The sequence below is a fragment of the Zootoca vivipara genome, chromosome 4 (assembly GCF_965207765.1).
Source record: "Zootoca vivipara chromosome 4, rZooViv2.hap1.1, whole genome shotgun sequence".
In the NCBI taxonomy this organism is placed as follows: Eukaryota; Metazoa; Chordata; class Lepidosauria; order Squamata; family Lacertidae; genus Zootoca; species Zootoca vivipara.
This window is the reverse complement of record NC_142587.1, coordinates 10,384,896-10,402,855: the sequence shown is the minus strand read 5'-3', so window position 1 is coordinate 10,402,855 and position 17,960 is coordinate 10,384,896. Positions and strand designations below refer to the sequence as shown.

Genomic DNA, 17,960 nt, shown 5'->3' with positions numbered 1-17,960 from the left:
TTTCCCAGTATTCTTTAACTATTTTGCATGCCCGCCACATCTTTTGCATTTTTTCTCATCAGGAAGTTTAGTTGCTTTTTGTTTACTTAATTGCTTTATGGATTGATTACAGATATCTGTGAGCCAGCTTGGGAGCCCCACGAGCCTAAAAGGTGGGGTAGTAAAAATATTTAAGAACAGTGGTGCCTTGGTTTATGAACTTAATCCGTTCTGGAAGTCCATTCTTAAACCAAAGCGTTGTTAAACCAAGACACGCTTTCCCATAGCAGCGGGGGACTCAATTTACAAATGGAACACACTCAACATGTTCTGCTTCCAAGGCAAAGTTCACAACCCCCCCCCAAAAAAAAATTCCTTCCAGTAGCACTTTAGAGGCCAACTAAGTTTGTCATAGGTATGAGCTTTCGTGCATCTGAAGAAGTGTGCATGCACACGAAAGCTCATACCTATGACAAACTTAGTTGGTCTCTAAGGTGCTACTGGAAGGATTTTTTAAATTTTGTTTTGACTGCGTCAGACCAACACGGATACCTACCTGTAACTAGTACTTCACAAACCAAAACACCTACTTCTGGGTTCGTGGCGTTCTTAATCCAAGTTGTTCATAAACTAAGCTGTTCTTAATCCAAGGTACCGCTGTAAAAGGAAATGAGTACAATGATTGCATATTGTAGAATTAGCTGGAGGCGTTCCCTAAGCTAACTTTAATCCGTTGTGTATCTTTTCTTTCCCAGCACAAATGGACCCACGTGGCCTATCTCCCAGACAAATTAAAAGTGACAGTGATGACGACGACCTGCCAAATGTGACCTTGGATAGTGTTAATGAAACTGGATCCACAGCTCTCTCTATAGCCAGAGCTGTTCAAGAGTAAGTATTGAGTTTTCAGGGTGGACGCCAAGGCGGATGTTCCTAATGGAAACACCTGGTCATGTGACATTCTCTAGATACCCTGCATTTGAATCAGTCTAGGTGCCGGGCCAGTTCTGTTGTATGGAAATGTGTGGACATGCTCACTTTCAATTAGAATCTGGTTTCCCGTTTCCCGTTCTTTTCTCCTCGTTAAGTTGTAAAGCTTTTTGTAAAAAAAAAAAAGAATTGCAAAAAATGAAAGTGATCTGTATTACCACCAACACTTAGGAATCAAAATGGTCATCTACCCATTAACACTGCCTTGTCAGTGGTGGCCTCTGCAATTCCCCCTTAAGGGGAAAGCTACCACACCTATGTTCTGGCCCTTTTAGAAGGGCAATTGCAATATTCTGCCCTGCCTCTATAGAGTTTTTGCTCATACAGATACGCTATCTTTTACTGTAGATGCTTTTCTATTTTATTTTATTTTTAAAAGATGTGTGTTTACATTTTAGTTTACCTTTTTTGTTTAACTGTGTTGCTGCTTTTGAGATTAAATGGTCAAAAGTGATGTTTATGTGGAAATAACAAATTAAATAAAAAACCAGGACTTTGTGCGTACAGCCCTGGGGATGGGCGGGGAAGCGGGGACTGTATCACCAGTCCCCTTTGATGCACGGTTGAGCTTTTTCACCACAAGGAGGGGAGAAATGGCCAAGCAAAGTGAAAACTGGCCTGTAGGTTACAAAATAACAGAATGATACAGAATAATAGGCGCAGAGGGTGTAGAAGGAAAGAAAAAACATTCCTCATGCTGCAAAAGAGGCAACATGTTCCCCTGTCGAACTAAAACACTAGATTAATGCAACCTGCAAAATCTTAACACATGAAGGGAGGGAATAAAAAGATTCCCCAATTCTGTAATTATTTTACAGAAATTAAGTGGCATTGACCATCCTTGCTCTGCTTGTGATGCCAATGCAATACAATAGGTTGTGACATTATTTTCAGTGCAATAATTCCCCTCCCCCACCCCATGATATGTTTCTTCTTTACTCACAAATAGGGCCGTCTTAAGTATACTTGGCGCCATGGTGCGACGGATCCCTCCAGCGCCCCTGCCCCACCCCGTTTCCCAGCGCGGCGGGCAGGCAGAGCTGCGCAGTGGGCGCAGCTGCGTGGCGCCCCCCTGGCGCCCTGCGCCACCCAGCTTGGCCATAGGGCCAGCCCTGCTCACAAAGCAAATTTTCAAACACTGATCTTTGAGTGTTTTTGTACTGTGTTCATCTCAGTGGGTGAATTGAAGTCCATTTTGGGTGGGTGGGCAGAGCCTAAAGCAGGTTAAAAAAAGAAGAAGTGTTGAACTCTGTGTGATATGGAGAGAATCCAGGTCAGTCACCTAAAAAGGCTACATGTGTGTTTACAAAGTAGAGCATCTCAGGGGAAACGTAGGCAAAATGAAACCGAGATGCTAAAAAGTATTCTACTGCAGCTTCCCCACTTAGTTCCCCCAGACTTTTAATACTGGAATCGATTGAGTAACTTTTCCAAGTGCGCAAGTCTAGCACAGTTTTTTAGCATCAGTATGCAAATGCAATATATTCTTGTTTCTGAAGCAGCGCCGCTGAACTATAGCTGACCTGCTCTGGCTGTGTGTTTTTGCTTTTTCTCTTAATGCAGCGCAGCGATGAGAAGCATTAAAAATGCTGATTGTGGCAAATATTCATCAGTGAGCAAAAGAGGGAGAACATGCCACTGACAGGCAGTCATAATAATCCAGGGCTAATAGAAAGCTTTTTTCCTGCCTTAGGCAAGGTTGTCCCCATGAGAACTGAGCCTGTGGATTAGGGAACAAGGCAAGACATGGGTGTCGTGGGGCATTGAGGGAAAGCTAGAGGAAAACAAGTTGGAGAGAGAGAGTGACAGACACACACACACACACACACACACAGAGAGAGAGAGAGAGAGAGAGAGAGAGAGAGAGAGAGAGAGAGAGAGAGAGAGGCAGAAACTCACAAAAGGTCAGGGGCAGAGCAAGCCAAAGAGGAGAAAAAACAGTTCTACAACCAATGATCTATAAGCAGGAGCAGTTCAGTAGCCCATCGGTATTTTGATGCTCCCTTTTATGTGACCTGCTAGGAGGCACACACACACACCATCCAAGAAAAGCAGGGAGATCACAGTGCTTCTAATGAGCTTGTATTTTAAAGCAGGCCAGCAATGAGGTGTGATTCCTAGCACTCGGGTGCAGAATCCCAGGTCATCGCAGAGAATTCTGGGAGGGCCTTTTAGAATTATTTTTCAGGGATTCAACTCTTGTCAGAACCAGGAAGAGAGTCCAGAATCATATGCCACATGAAGCATTGTGAGTGCCACACTGGTTGGCTTCCTAGGTAAAGGGACCCCTGTCCGTGAGGTCTAGTCGCGGACGACTCTGGGGTTGTGGCGCTCATCTCGCTTTACTGGCCGAGGGAGCCAGCGTTTGTCCGCAGTCAGCTTCTGGGCCATGTGGCCAGCATGACTAAGCAAACTAGAGCAGCGCATGGAAACACCGTTTACCTTCCTGCCAGAGCGGTACCTATTTATCTACTTGCACTTTTTTGGCGTGCTATCAAACTGCTAGGTTGGCAGGAGCTGGGATCAAGCAAGAGGAGCTCACCCCGTCGCGGGGATTCAAACCGCCGACCTTCTGATCAGCAAGCCCTAGGCTCTGTGGTTTAGACCACAGCGCCACCCGCTTCCTAGTTGCACCTATTTCGGGCCAGTCCTCCAGTAAACAGGCATTATTATCTTGATTAATGAAAGAAATGGTTTTTCTTTTACCTTACTGCCACTGAATCTCAAAATGCTGTGTCTTCTTGCTGGTAGGCTCCTACCCTTGCTCTTGTTTACAATACTTTGAAACGCAACCTTAAATAGGGCTCCACTGAATATTTGCCAGTAGATATCTCAAGAAAATGCATTAGTAAAAAAAACTTAGGCTCAGATCCAAAGAAATTTGCAACACAATCCTAAACATGTCCATTCAGACATGAGACCCTTTAAGCTCAATGGCACCTAATCCCAGGTAAGAGTGCATGTATTGCAACCTTAGTTACTATAAAGTTCCACTAAAATTGATGGGACATAAATGAGCCCCAGCTTGTTATTAATTTCAGTGGGACTTAAGCATGGTGAACTTTATCTGGATTCGGGCTATACACTTTGAAAATATACAAACATCCCTTTAAAAATCCTTTTCAGTAGCACGGATTTACCATGGGTGCTCATTTTTCGTCTTCTTGAATTAATCACATGGGTAATCTTACCCAATCAGGGACTATGTAATGAGCAGGGTGACATTTGGGCAGTTCATCTGTGATGATGTTATTGGATGCCAGTATGTACAGTCAGAAGCAGTCCGTTTTAATGGTGCGCATGTCTCTCGGGGCATATGCACAACTCAGAACAAGGCAGGTGATGACAAGCTAAATAAAGTAGCTAACATCTTCCCAAGATGGGCTGGAAAGGGACCAAAGAAGGTAACATTTTTCAATCTGGTTGACAATTTCCCTGGGAAATGGTGTGAGGTTTCAGCTGAATACTCATACTAAAATATCACTTCCTTCCTAAAAGGTACATGGTATGTGCAAGCACGAATGTGTTGGCAGACAAACAGTGGGGGGGAACACTCCTTTATTTTCACATTCTCTGTAAATGAATGTAAATCAACAGAGAAAGTGTGCCATACAGTCTACTACCGGTATGGATGGAGTACACTCATCCCTCTCCATCTCTGAAACAAGTCTCTCTTCCCCAGCTCAGAGGTTGGTGCAGAAAGTGCTCCTTGCTTCATTCAGATTTTCTCAGCACAAAAGAGAGCGCGGCTGAGAAAGTTAAGATATTGTTATGCACTACAGCAGCTCTGATGTGATTTACTGAAGGTGGTAGGCAAAGGACTCCCTTGGCATTAGTATCCATTGGTCCTCTTGTCTCATAATGGTTTGGAATTAGACAAGGGTCAAGGCCAGCCTTTATGCTGCTGTTTTTTTACACAAGATCTATCGGAAGGCCTTTGACCTTTGTATTTTAATTCAGGAGTGCGGTTGCTGGAGGAGGAGGCAGAATACTGTTAGGATGGGGTTTGTTTTTACCTCCTCAGAGGAATCCAAATCCTAATACAGGCCATGCCACCAAACTAGCATGGATTGAAGCCCCCACTCCTATTTTATGCAGCCCCAGGAAAGCAGCAAAAGGCAAGGGGGTTATTGAGCTCCTAGTGGTCTGCATTGAGCTGGGCACTCGACTGTGAACCCTGTTTGTATCTAATGCATTCCATTACCTGAGGCCCTTTGTTTTGGAGAGGCTGCTGAGGTTTCACAGTGCTTCTTGCTCTAGAGAACTTTGACATGCAACATATCGGATCTGTCTTCTGCAGAGTTACACCATTAATTCATCGAGCTCAGTATTGTGTACTCTTAATTGGCAGCAGCTTTCCAAGATCTCAACCACAAGTCTTTCCAAACCTTGAGAACTTACATATTGCAAGTTACATGCCTCCTCCAACAATCCAGGCTCATGTTTGGCTCCCAGCTGCTGCTGCTGCTGCTGCTGCTGCTGCTGCTTCTTCTTCTTCTTCTTCTTCTTCTTCTTCTTCTTCTTCTTCTTCTTCTTCTTCTTCTTCTTCTTCTTCTTCTTCTTCTTCTGTTTCCATGGCAACTTTGGGTTGTTGGTGTTTTGTTCTTGGTTTTCTTGTTTTGTTTTTTTAACCATGTGGCAAATAGGCCGATAGATTGCAGCAGGAGACCTTAGGATTTTTTTCCTTTTAGATTGCCTCCAAAGTGGCATGAAAAGGAATGTATATTGCTCAGGGTAACTTGTACAACCTAGTGTGGCAAAGATGGGAACGGGCTCAGCTGGGATTGTTTAATGCTATCCTTTCGACAGGGAACCTGGTTCAGGAGTTCAGGGTTCAGGAGATGTTTTTTGAATGTCTGCATGTGCCTGTCAGATGCATCCCATAAAGTGGTGATAGATGGTTCTGGACATGTTCTTCTGGGATTGTTTGAGGCCCAGACACAAGGGGAAGTCAGTAGCTCCTGGTTCTGTTGTGAGTAGGGGTGAAAATCAGAGCAAGACAAAGCCAATATCAGCACCTCGGAGAGAGATGGCAATGTGAATTCAGGACCATAGGTTATCTAGCAAGGTCCCGGAACAACAACTAAGTGAATTTTATAGCAGGTTAGAGGCCCGTGCCCTAAGTGGCCATGCTCCTGGCCAGTTAAAGGGTTGGTGCCTTCTTTTACAGCTATTGGGTCTTTCGAGGTAATGGCATTTTCAGGTGTGGAGATCTCTCCTCAGGACTTCCTTGATCCCCTGAGGAATCTGTGGGTCAGCCGTTGGAATCTAGTGGCAGAGGTGTCTCCTTGGGGCTCAGGAGAGCCTTTAGAACAACGCAAGATGGACAAGGGCATGAATCCATCTTGGAGCTGCAGTTGCCAGAGGTTGCCAGAGGGCTCAGACGCCAAGGATTCCTGGTCCAGGGTGATTGTCCTCTTGAGTCAAAACCAGGACAGCCACCATTTATAGATCTCAAACTCCCACCAGATCTGTTATTAGACACCAGCTTAATAAAACTAAGAGACGTCAGTAATTTGTGCTTTTGTAACCTGGACACTTGACAGCTATAACACACACCACATAATAGCTTGTGTAGATTGTGGTGGCCTTCCTCCTTCCTCCAGCTTCTGCAGTGATAGCCTCGGTCCAGTATACCTGAAGGAGCGACAAGGGCAGAATGAGCTAAGTACAGATTCTTGTTCTTCCCACTCCTTCCCTGAAAATTCCCCTATCCCATTCACTGTCTTGCAGCAAACCATCCTAGAAATATATATTTAATTCTAAATTCTAAACATGTTCCAGGCTAGCTAAGAAAACAAAATGACTCAAGCCCAAACAGTGACGGGGAATATCTAATAAACCAGAATATTAATAACTGAGGCTGATGTACTGCCCCAAACTCCAGTAAGATATAGGTGGGAAGAGCAGCAGTTCACATTTTTAAAAACAATTTTCCAATCCTGGACCGTGGACTTAACAGATCAGTCTGATTAGCCCATCCCCACACTGGAAAAAGAATAAAACTTCTCCCCACAGAATGATGCCAGGTTAAAAAAAAAAGCAAACTTGTATGTATCAGTATGAGCCCTGAAAGAGGTGGATTCATGGGACAACAGTAAAGATCTATAACTTATTAAGGAGAGCTGAAGGGATAAGGAAGAGATAAGACTCAAACTGGCAGGACTGTTCTAACAAAACTGATTCTTTTGTTGGGTGTTTAAGGGACTGAAAATTGAATGTAACAGAGAAGGCAAAATCAGTGCTTGAATTCCAATAGGGCTAGAAGAATAGCGCCTTTAGCTAGTGTTTTTAGAAAGCTCTCCTTTGGATGGCGGGAGGTCAGGAGGGGCATATCAAGGGCTCCCCATCCCCAATAATTCAAATTATTGAATTAACAAATCTAACAAAGACTCAAAATGGACAGCATTTCACCAGTAGTTTTGAAATCACATGGCTTCCTTTTCTCAATTTCTGGAACAGTTTTTCACAGCTATCTAGATTATTATGAGTTTGTTTGCAGGACTCTAACAGTGTTAGATTATTGGTTATCTGGATACTTTGTGTCTTTTCCTTTTTCCTCCCATATATAAGATATATTAGCTTGTACAGTTGTTTTCCTCTTTTAGTAAACAGAAATGGATGCAATTGAACCACTCTTGCATTGTGTTAATTTCAATGGGAGAATTAAGCACATGATTCACTCTCTTGTTGAAATCAGTAGGACTGAAATGTGCTTGCAGTTGCTTGAAATCATATGTAGTTTGCTTGCATTGGCTTTATGTATCTGTGTGCCTTTTGATTTTTCGAAATATCTACACCTCACTCTTCTTTCAAACAGTTCAGAGCAGAGTTCAGGAAAGCTTAGATATAGTTCCTCGGGAGTCTCCCAACCAGGCTCCTTAAAGGATCAGACCTGAATCCTATGAGTTTCCTACAGGATACTTAAAAACAAAAATCCCCTTTTGGATTTCAGCAATGACAGTTTAAAAAAGAGAGGAGAGCTATTCATCACCCAACAACCACTAAGATTGAGCAATAATCAATCAATCAATAAATCAATCAATCGACTGAGAAATAATGCAGCAATTGAGTTCAGGTACTTCCCTGAAAAGAAACTCCATAAATGCTTCAAATTTGGGGCTTATATGCCCTGGTAATTCCTTGAAATGTGGACAAATATTTTTCCATGAATATTCTCAGGCAGGATAGCTCAGTCGGGGGAGCATGAGACTCTTAATTCCAGGGTCCTGGGTTTGAGCCCCACATTGGTTGAAAGATTCCTGCATTGCAGGGGGTTGGACTAGATGACCCTCGTGGTCCCTTCCAACCCAACAATTCTATGAGACTGCTGTAGTGCGCTGTACATGAGGCTACCTTTGGAAACAGTTCAGGAACCCTGACTAGTGGTATTTGGGATGTTGTCAGGTGCTTGGAGATCAGAGCATGTAACACCAATTGTTAGTCGTGTTTCTGGGTTCAATTAAGAGTGTTGGTTTTGATCTTTAAAGCTCTTATTTATTTGGGATAGAGTTATTTGAAGAACCGTCTGTACCCATATGAACCTGCCCAGGCCTTAAAATCTGCCTCAGAGGAACTTCTTATAAGCTTGCCAGTAAGGTCAGTTCAGTTGACAGGCACAAGAGACGGGCTCCTTACTGTTGTTTCCCACCAGATTATGAACTCTCCAGATTGTAAGCAGGGTTCAAAAGCCCACTTGTTTGAAAGCTGTTACTTTAATAGCCTATTATTGACTGGATAGAATTTCTATTTTGCTCCTTTATTTATTTTAACCAGCCCATGTTTTAAAGTACTTGCTTGTAATGTTGCTTTTGAAATGTTATTTTCTGAATGTTACTGTGGTTTATATGAGATGTAAGCGGTCTTGGGTGGGCTGTGCCCAAAGGTTGGCCTATAAATAACTTTACATAAGTTGTGTTTGTTTAAAACTCTTGAGGACCCCATCCATTTCATTGTTCACTTGTTAGAACCCCATTCATTTTAGAGCCAAGGGGTTGTAGTGGTTAGAGCATTAGGCTGTTACCATTGCAGACCAGGTTCAAAACTCCACTCAACCATGATGGTCACTTGGGTGACCTTGGGCCAGTCACTGCCTCTCGGCCTAACCTACCTTGTAAGGATTTTTTAAAAATAAAAAATGAGTGTGTCTGCCATGGCCACCTTGAGCACCTTGGATGGAAGGTGGGGTGATCTTAATCACATTAAATTGAATGGTTCTTTCCCATTTCTGTTGCTTACATTAATTACGTGACCCTATCCATCTTGCTTTTACGGGGAAAGCGTTCTTTTCTTTTGTTGCTTCCGTTGCCATTTGTGCTGATTTCAGGGGGCCCCTCCTGCTGCCATTTTATTTTCCCCGTTGTATTGTGCCTGGGTATTCAATTGTGTTTAACAGTGCAATGAAAACAAATCCCATTTGTATCCCGTTAGTTAGTGATTGCTTTCATTCCGTAACAAATGAAATTTGAAGTGAAGACTTTCCATTGAGTTTGATTTTTCATTTGTTTTGAATGAGTGCCCATCCCTAGTCCTAGCCCTAGTCATTGCCCCTGTCCCGTGAAGATAATGGGGGAAGTTATTTTGCATCCCACATTCTGCATATATCTCACATTACACCAATCTTCATGGTAAAACTACCAGTTACAACTGTATATGATTCATACCTCTGGGTGTACCACCTTCCTGTCAGCCTCATTTGGGGTTAGTTAATTCTAGAGCAGGCATCCCCAAACTGTGGCCCTCCAGATATTTGGCCTACAACTCCCATGATCCCTAGCTCAGAGGACCAGTGGTCCTCCGGCTGCCAACTATAACTATCTTTACCTAATCTTCAACTTTATCTGCTCAGAATGCATTGAAAAGTGGAGCTGAAGCCATCAATTGTTTTGGGGCGCAGTGTACTGGTGATTCAAGGAGCCGGGGGGTGCTAATTTTCATTTTGATCCAGCAAAACCAACAAACTCTAAACTCAGCTAGTCCAGTTTTCCCAAGGAGTTGTGTGGTGTTCTAAGCTTGCTATTAACATAGCCCTGTGAGTTTTTATGTCGCCCTGACCTGGTGTGGGAGACTCGTGGAAGAGGTGGCAGATATTCCACTAACAGTAGCTACAAAGGTGGGTCTTGAGCAGGCATCCCCAAACTGCGGCCCTCCAGATGTTTTGGCCTACAACTCCCATGATCCCTAGCTAACAGGACCAGTGGTCAGGGATGATGGGAATTGTAGTCGAAAACATCTGGAGGGTCGAAGTTTGGGGATGTCTGTTCTAGAGCATTGGTGCATTAGATATAAGTGGATCATGCCCTCATGCAGCCACATATTACCCACTATCAGAGACGCCTGCCTCTTGTTTGTCTGAGTGGTTGCATTCAGACATAATGGTATTCCAAGATTTACTGTTGCTTCTCCCTCCCCTTCCGTGTTCACTTCCGTTTTGACTTACTGCCATTTAGAATCACCACAGTTTCGTGTTCAGCGGTCACACAAAACTGTAGCTTTTTCAGAGAGGAGATAGTGAAAGCTTCCACTTTCTAACAGCTGTTGGAGAGGATTTTGGGTGGCGCAGGGAGCATACAAGTTTAAGACACCTGTCCAAACCAGGCCTCGCATGTCACTAATGTGAGCTTCCCATCTTCAAATCAGAAGGTGCGCCTACTTACTCTTTTACCTTCTAAAACTAAACTTTGGGGGAAGATATACTCAGGTGACTCCAATTTTAAATAAAAATGTGTGCACCTAAGCTCTCAGAAATTTGGAAAGCACTAGTATATCGCCCATCCTTGGGACATACTCCCAAGCAAATTTTCATCAGGTTGCAGTTCGTAATCCAATAGCACCTTTTGTGTTTTTCATTGCTCAGTACATTAGAATTCATGCAGCATACCCTGTTTCTCCAAAAATAAGATGCAGTCATAAAATAAGCCATAGCAGGATTTTTAAGCATTCAAAGAATATAAGCCATACCCCAAAAATAAGACATAGTGATAGGCGCAGCAGCAATGCCGGCCGCGGCTCGAGGAGGAGGGGGGAAAAGACATCCCCTGAAAATAAGCCATAGTGTTTTTGTTTTGTTTTTGGAGGGAAAAATAAATATAAGCTGGTGTCTTATTTTCGGAGAAACACGGTAATAGCCTCCATGTAGGGTTGCCATATTTCAAAATGTAAAATTACTGACACCCACAAAGTTGATTTTAAGCTTTTGGAGCTGTTTCCGCTGCTTTTTTCATCGCATTGCCATACATTCAGGTTTTCCCTGATGCCATTTTTACACCCGAAAACCAGGACATTTTTCTGACGTATGGCAAGCCTACCCCCATGCTGCCCTATTTCTAGAATATCTTCAAAATCTCCCATGTAGTTTCCAGTGGCTTAATGCATGCCTCCTTCAGAAAAATACCATGGAATATTCCAAGCCGATAGGCATGAGGCTTTGCAGACCAGTTGCAAGTTATTGTTATTGTTGTTGCTGCTGCTGCTGCTGCTGCTGCTTTAAATGGTATAACTGTTTGTTTTTGCAATTGAATGAATCCCATTTCCCAGCCAATAATGCAGATGATCAGAATTCTTCCAGAATCATAGATACCATAGAATCATAGAGTTGGAAGGGATTGCAAATTAGGACGGAAGAAGATTACTTAGTTAATGCAGGAGCCTGGTTCTGAAATACTTATTGTTGAAACTTGTATGCCTTAGGGTACTATTTTCTGTGAAATCGCTACGTTTAAATTCTAAACTAAAATGCTTTACTCCTAGCATTTTCATTGGTGTGTCAAAAAGCAAACATGGTCCGATATTTCACTTCAGTGCCGATATCGTTTTATTATTATTCATAAAGTGCCTGTCATTATGCTTCATTATTTCTGCCTTTTCCCTCAGAGCTGCTGAAGTTCTGAATTTGTGAATTTCTGCATAAACGCTGCCAACCTGAGAAATAATTTTTTAAAACTAGGTCACAGTCCCTCCCCAGAATACCTCATTGGCAAGCATGCAGGGTAGGATTCTGGCCACTACCCAGAATGGGAAGCTGGCATGCTTCCTGTTTTTCACCCCATCCCAGGTCCCAGCTCATAATTTACCTTGAGCTTCAAGCTCAAGTAAATTCCTCACAGGGGCTTTGGGCTGGAATGTAGCTGGAAGCAGGACAACCTTCCATACTCTGCAATACCTGGAGCACAGTGGAGCACTAAGAGAAAAAGGTGGGACTTGTACTGACCTTGCAGGAATTGTGCCCTTATATTCCTAATTTTGGTTATCTGGTTCTAAGTGTGGTCCTGCTCCTAGCAGATTAAATGGAGCGGGTCCACTCTAAGTAGGACTTAGCTGACCCTAAATCCTAACAGCAAATGTAGTTGAAATAAATGTCAGATGTTTCAAGATGTTTCACTTCTTGAAAAAGAAGTCATAGCTATCATTTTTTTAAAACTCTTTAAATTACCCAGTGAATGACTCTGCCCTGTAAGATTAAATGCATCACTGTTTCAGTGCTGCTCTGGGTGAATTTCAGGTGGAAGAATACAAAATCTTAGGTGTAAGCTGTCTCTGCTTGTTGTTGGGGCTGTGGTTTTTCCCCCCTGTACGTTTCCCTCCCTGTTGTCTACCCCCCTCTGACGTTCTTTGGGGTATCTTAAAATTGCTAATTGTCTGTGTTCAATTTCCAGAGAGAGCATGTGGGGCTGTGCCAGGTCAGCTGTTAACACTTTTCGTTTTTTCAACTCCAGGTATGAAGTCTTTTATTGTGCATTATATAATGTTGATATTGTGTGCTTGAAATTTCTGGGGAAGCAGTTTGCTTCTGTTTTATATTTCCCTCTGTCACATGGCTGGCCACTGTAAAAGAAAGCAAAGGATTTCCGGAGGGAAGGCACAGAGTCAGCACTTCCGTATTTGGCTCCATTGTTTTCCTCTTCACTAGAAAGCGGGTGTGGGGGCCACTGGTATCCAAAAATCTCTAAGGGGTCCAACATTATATCCTCCTGATACTGTTGGACTACAATTCCCATCAACCCCTGCCAGCCTGGCCACTGATCAGGTATGGTGAGAGCATCCAACAACGGTTTTTTTTGGGGGGGGGCACCATTTTGCCTAGCCCTGCTTTAGATGAACAAAATGTAGCACCAGCCTGCACAGCTTGGGATTCACCTAGTCAAAAGCAGCCCTCCGGGGCATGGTAAATATCCAATTCTTACAGCCTGCCTGAGCATAGCTGCCAAGTCTCCCGTATTCCCCGGGAAATCCCCGTTTTTCCAGCTGTTCCTAGCTGAAAAAACAGATATTTTTGTTTTTTCCCGGTTTATTCTGGCGCGGCGGCCATTTTGGAACTGGGCGGAGCATGCTCAGAAGCGACTTTTGATGCTGCTCTGCCCAGTTCCAAAATGGCTGCAGTGCGACTTCTGGCGCGGCGGCCATTTTGGAACTGGGCAAAGCAGCATCAAAAGTCACTTCTGTTCCGCCCAGTTCCAAAATGGCGGCAGCGCTACTTCCGGTCTGCTACTTCCGCCCGGACCCTTATTTCTCCGACAGCAACTTGGCAGGTATGCACCTGAGTCTGTAGAAATGGGGGGGGTGGCTTTAAGCACCTGGTGGGCTACAATCTTCTTGGAGGGTAGCAAGTTCTGCAGGCCTGATGTGTCATAATTGCTGCCATCCAGATAGGTGGCCAAACTCTGCATCTGTGGACATTGAACACAAGTAGATTGGAGAAGGAAGCCTTGCTTGCCAGTCACATTCAATATTTTTATCGCCAGGTACACAACACTTTTAATTCTTCCATTTGCGCTTCATCTGCCCACCAGAGGGCTGCTTCGCACATCGTACGTGATTGCATTGAGAAAGCAAATGCTATGTATTTCTGTCCGCATGGGAAGGCAGTTGTGTGAAGCATCTCCAGCAGGGACTGGGCTGGTTTCCACCATGCCAGCAAAAGCCTTTCTTTTGGGATGTCTTTGTTGGGGTGGTTGGAACCAGTATAAACCACATAGGAGCTGCTTCACATGAATGGATCCCTATCCAGAAGGGAGCTGCCTGCCAGACCCTTGCTCCATCAGTCTGTCTACACCAGGGGTAGTCAACCTTTTTATACCTACCGCCCACTAATGCATCTTTCTGGATGGTAAAATTTCCTCGCTGCCTGCCAGTGCTCAATGGAAGGAGGATTCAGCTTGTGCCATAGAACCCCCTACCACCCACCTAGAATCCTGAAACATCCACTGGTGGGCGGTAGGGACCAGGTTGACAACCCCTGGTCTACACAATGGATGACTTGCTTGTGGACCTCCAGGTGCGGTTGGACTCCAGGACCCATCAACCATTGCCAACACGGCCCGTGGTCAAGGATAATGGGAGTTGGACTTCCAACAACCTCTGGAGCAACACAGGTTCCCCACTCCTCGTCTCCCTTGACTGGAAGCAGTTCTCCAGGGTTTCAGAGATGAGGCTTTCTCATCCCTGCTGGGGATGCCAGAGATTGAGCCCGGGTCCTTTCATATGCAGAGCATGTGTGCTCTGCCACTGAACTTTGGCCCTTTGCTGTGGTGGCAGCAAAGTCCCTGGCACAAAGTATGAAGTGTGCGCCTTAGCCAGATGTTGTCCCCCGTGAATCTGTGCCCCTTAACCTTTACTCTGTATTCATTGAAACTGATGTCATCATATGTGCTTGACTTCCCAGGAGATCAGAAAGACCCAAAGGTGTTAAATCTAGACCCTAGCTGCTATACATGTTGTGCTAGAAAGCCAGAACAGCACCTGATGTTACACAAGCAGTGGCTCAGTTTTAAAAGTGAAGTCTGCTGTGTAGAACACCGCATAGGTCAGGCATAGGCAAACTCTGCCCTCCAGATGTTCTGGGACTACAATTCCCATCATCCCTGACCACTGGCCCTGTTAGCTAGGGATCATGGGAGTTGTAGTCCCAAAACATCTGGAGGGCCGAGTCTGCCTGTGCCTGACATAGGCGAATTATTTCAGCCTGGCTAGCATCGTGCTTTGACCTTGTAGAATTGCTCTTATATTTAAGCCTGTTTAATCCATTTGTGGTCACTGGGGTGCAAGGGCTTGCACGGTCCTTAGGAATCCAACCTTGCAACTTCAACAGCTGCAGAGATTGCAATAGAACCTGGCCACACATGCGGGCAGCATACAAACAATTGCAGGTGCCTACTGGCATACACTGAAGTGTCGGTTTGGGTGTTTGGTGCTTTCATACTTCAGTAGTCTGCAGTGTTGCAAGCAGTGACATAACTTCAGCTGGCTGCAGATGCCTGTAACTGTTGACGTGTTTCTTGCTTATTGATGCTATAAATGACAATGTGCTGACTGCAGTATTGACTGTCAGGTTAAGGTCCAATGAAAGTTCAGTTTAAATCCAGGTCAAAGAGGAACAGCTGTACGCATAAATTCCCGGCCCACATTAAAGTAGAAACGTGAGAATTGAGACAGTGAAATTTTGTTGGTTCACCATCCATGTTAGTCTGTCATAGCTGACCACAAGGAGGTATTATTGAAGCATGCTTAGAAGTTCTTGTCTCTCTCTCTCATCCACACACACACAAATCTATCTTATCTATCTAAATCTATATAGCTCTCTCATGTGTACACATACATGCATACATCTTTTCCCTGCTTGGGGAGAGAATTTGTTTTTTCTATTTGAGACCCAAGCAGCAGTGGCAGAACATCAAAGCCACATATGCAAAGAAGGGATTTGTAGAAGAAAAACCCTTCCCTTCCCCCCCATTCTGTTGCCATCTGTGTGTTCACCATGTTGAGTGGAGAAAAAGCAGCCGAAAGATGTCGCAGGGAGAAAAAAGCAGGCAGAAGACTAGGCAAAGAGTCCATCCATCAGCTTTTCTGACACGTACATGCTTTCAGCAGAGAATAAGCAAATATTTGGCTTCGTTAACAGCTAGTTGCAAGGTCCATACCACTCGGGGCACTAGCTCTTGAGAATGTGAAAAGGACATTTTGTGTTGTTTTGCTTGGATGTGGTTGGTTGTCACCCTCCCATTAATGCATGCTCTGCTAATACCTAATATATCTCGGGCTTTGATATGGATGGATCACATGAAAACTGGCAGATGTGTTCAATGGTGCTGTGCTCCTGTCAGAGAATTTTCCGTGGGTCTTGATAGATAAGTCATTGACCCTACCCAGTTCTGTATGAGTCATCTTAAGAGAATCCGTTACTTTCAGTGTGCTGAAAGTACAGTTTTGTTTTGCTATCCTTAAAACGCTGGTCTGGCCTATTCTTTCTTAACGTCTTCTGCTTCATCATTTTTGGGGTCAGACTCACAAAAACGTAATGTAGCTAAAACTAGAATTATGCTCATGGATGTAGTAGCATGTCTTTCTGATGCCATGTCTAATGTGCAGTAGAAGAGTTTGGATTTGGATTTGATATCCCGCTTTATCACTACCCTAAGGAGTCTCAAAGCGGCTAACATTCTCCTTTCCCTTCCTTCCCCACAACAAACACTCTACTCTGTGAGGTGAGTGAGGCTGAGAGACCTCAGAGAAGTGTGACTAGCCCAAGGTCACCCAGCAGCTGCATGGGGAGGAGCAGAGATGTGAACCCGGTTGCCCAGATTATGAGTCTACCACTCTTAACCACTACACCACACTGGCTCTCAAAAGTTCAATATATACATAATCTGTCACCAAATATCGTGGGAACAGAGTTTCCGGATAACTAATCTGTTTCGTTCAATGCTTCATCAGCCAATCTTGATCAACATTCTCCTTTCCCCTCCTCCCCCACAACAAACACTCTGTGAGGTGAGTGGGGCTAGGAGACTTCAGAGAAGTGTGACTAGCCCAAGGTCACCCAGCAGCTGCATGTGGAGGAGTGGAGACACGAACCCGATTCCCCAGATTACGAGTCTACCGCTCTTAACCACTACACCACACTGGCAGTAGTCATCCTTTAGTGGAGAATGAACAGCAGGGGGGTTAGAACTGCTACAGAAGTACCTGGAACGTGTTCTTTACATGCTCCCATGACTTCTGAAATATAGTTTCTCCTTTCCTCTTGACCATGCAGCTTCGATGCCCTTCCAAAGCAATATCAGATGAACCTAAATGAATATGTTAGAGAATTATTATTTTTAAAGGAGAGGGAACAGTTCACCGAGGAGGGCAGTGAAGTAGGTGATTTGCAGAGTTGTATGGTTAGATGTGGACGACTGGTTTATTACCAATGTTTGTCATTATGGAGGAGGGTTTCATGAGCAGGAATTGCATTGCAAGGACTCTCAGGGACCGCAATGTGTACCCATACATTGCACATATGCCTGTCAGTAAAGACTGACTGGGTCTCCCAGTGTCAGGGGTGATTTTGCCCTAACCCCAGCTATCGTTTCCAAGTGTAGTAGATCACTATCCTCCATAAGAATGGCAAATATTGATTTATAGAAGAAAGTAAAGAGTAGCAATCTGGGGTGAAGGGCTTACGCAGGTCTTGTGATATTGTTTGAGACGCACGCTCAAGACTTTTTATTTCAGCAACCTTAACCAGACGCAAAATTTAGTTATGCATAGTTGTTTGGGGAAAGTTTTGCTGGTTTTTATCTGTGTTTTTATGTATACCGTACTTGTTTTTTAAACAGTTTTTCTGGTTTAATATGTATAATCACATTCTGTGCATAGCTTAGAGAGTTTCTTACATGTTTCTGAATGAATCAACAGAACTATTTCCTACCACTGTTCCCCCAAGTGACCTCTAGCTTTTGAGAAGCAAGGTTGCTCCTATCTGCAGAGACCCACACTAGGGTTGTGGTTGGGTTTTTTAATGTATGATAATGAATCCCCAATCAATGCTATATAAATGTCACCAAGTTCATATTGCTCCTTCACCCTTTCTGCTCTCTGCCTGGCGTTCATTTGGCTCTTGCAGTCTCCTTTTCTTTCTGATTTTCCTTTGGCCACACAGCAAGCTCCCTTTTGCCAGATGGGTTGTGCTTTGCAGCTGGAAAATCCAGGTGCCAAATTCTAGAATGTAGCGT

At 44.0% G+C, this 17,960-nt stretch overlaps 1 protein-coding gene across 8 annotated transcripts in view; it reads left to right on the top strand.

Annotated features, from left to right (window-relative positions):
- The window catches only part of KLF12 (KLF transcription factor 12), a 212,351-nt gene that overhangs the window by 141,724 nt on the left and 52,667 nt on the right, over positions 1 to 17,960 (top strand). For 4 of the 8 annotated variants that reach the window (XM_035114707.3, XM_035114708.3, XM_088668514.1 and 1 more), the window contains 2 exons: positions 735 to 870; positions 12,624 to 12,683. In XM_035114707.3, coding sequence (XP_034970598.1) covers positions 735 to 870; positions 12,624 to 12,683 — 196 coding nt within the window. The remainder of the gene's footprint in view (positions 1 to 734; positions 871 to 12,623; positions 12,684 to 17,960) is intronic. The other 4 variants (XM_035114717.3, XM_088668516.1, XM_088668517.1 and 1 more) reach the window with 1 other exon arrangement.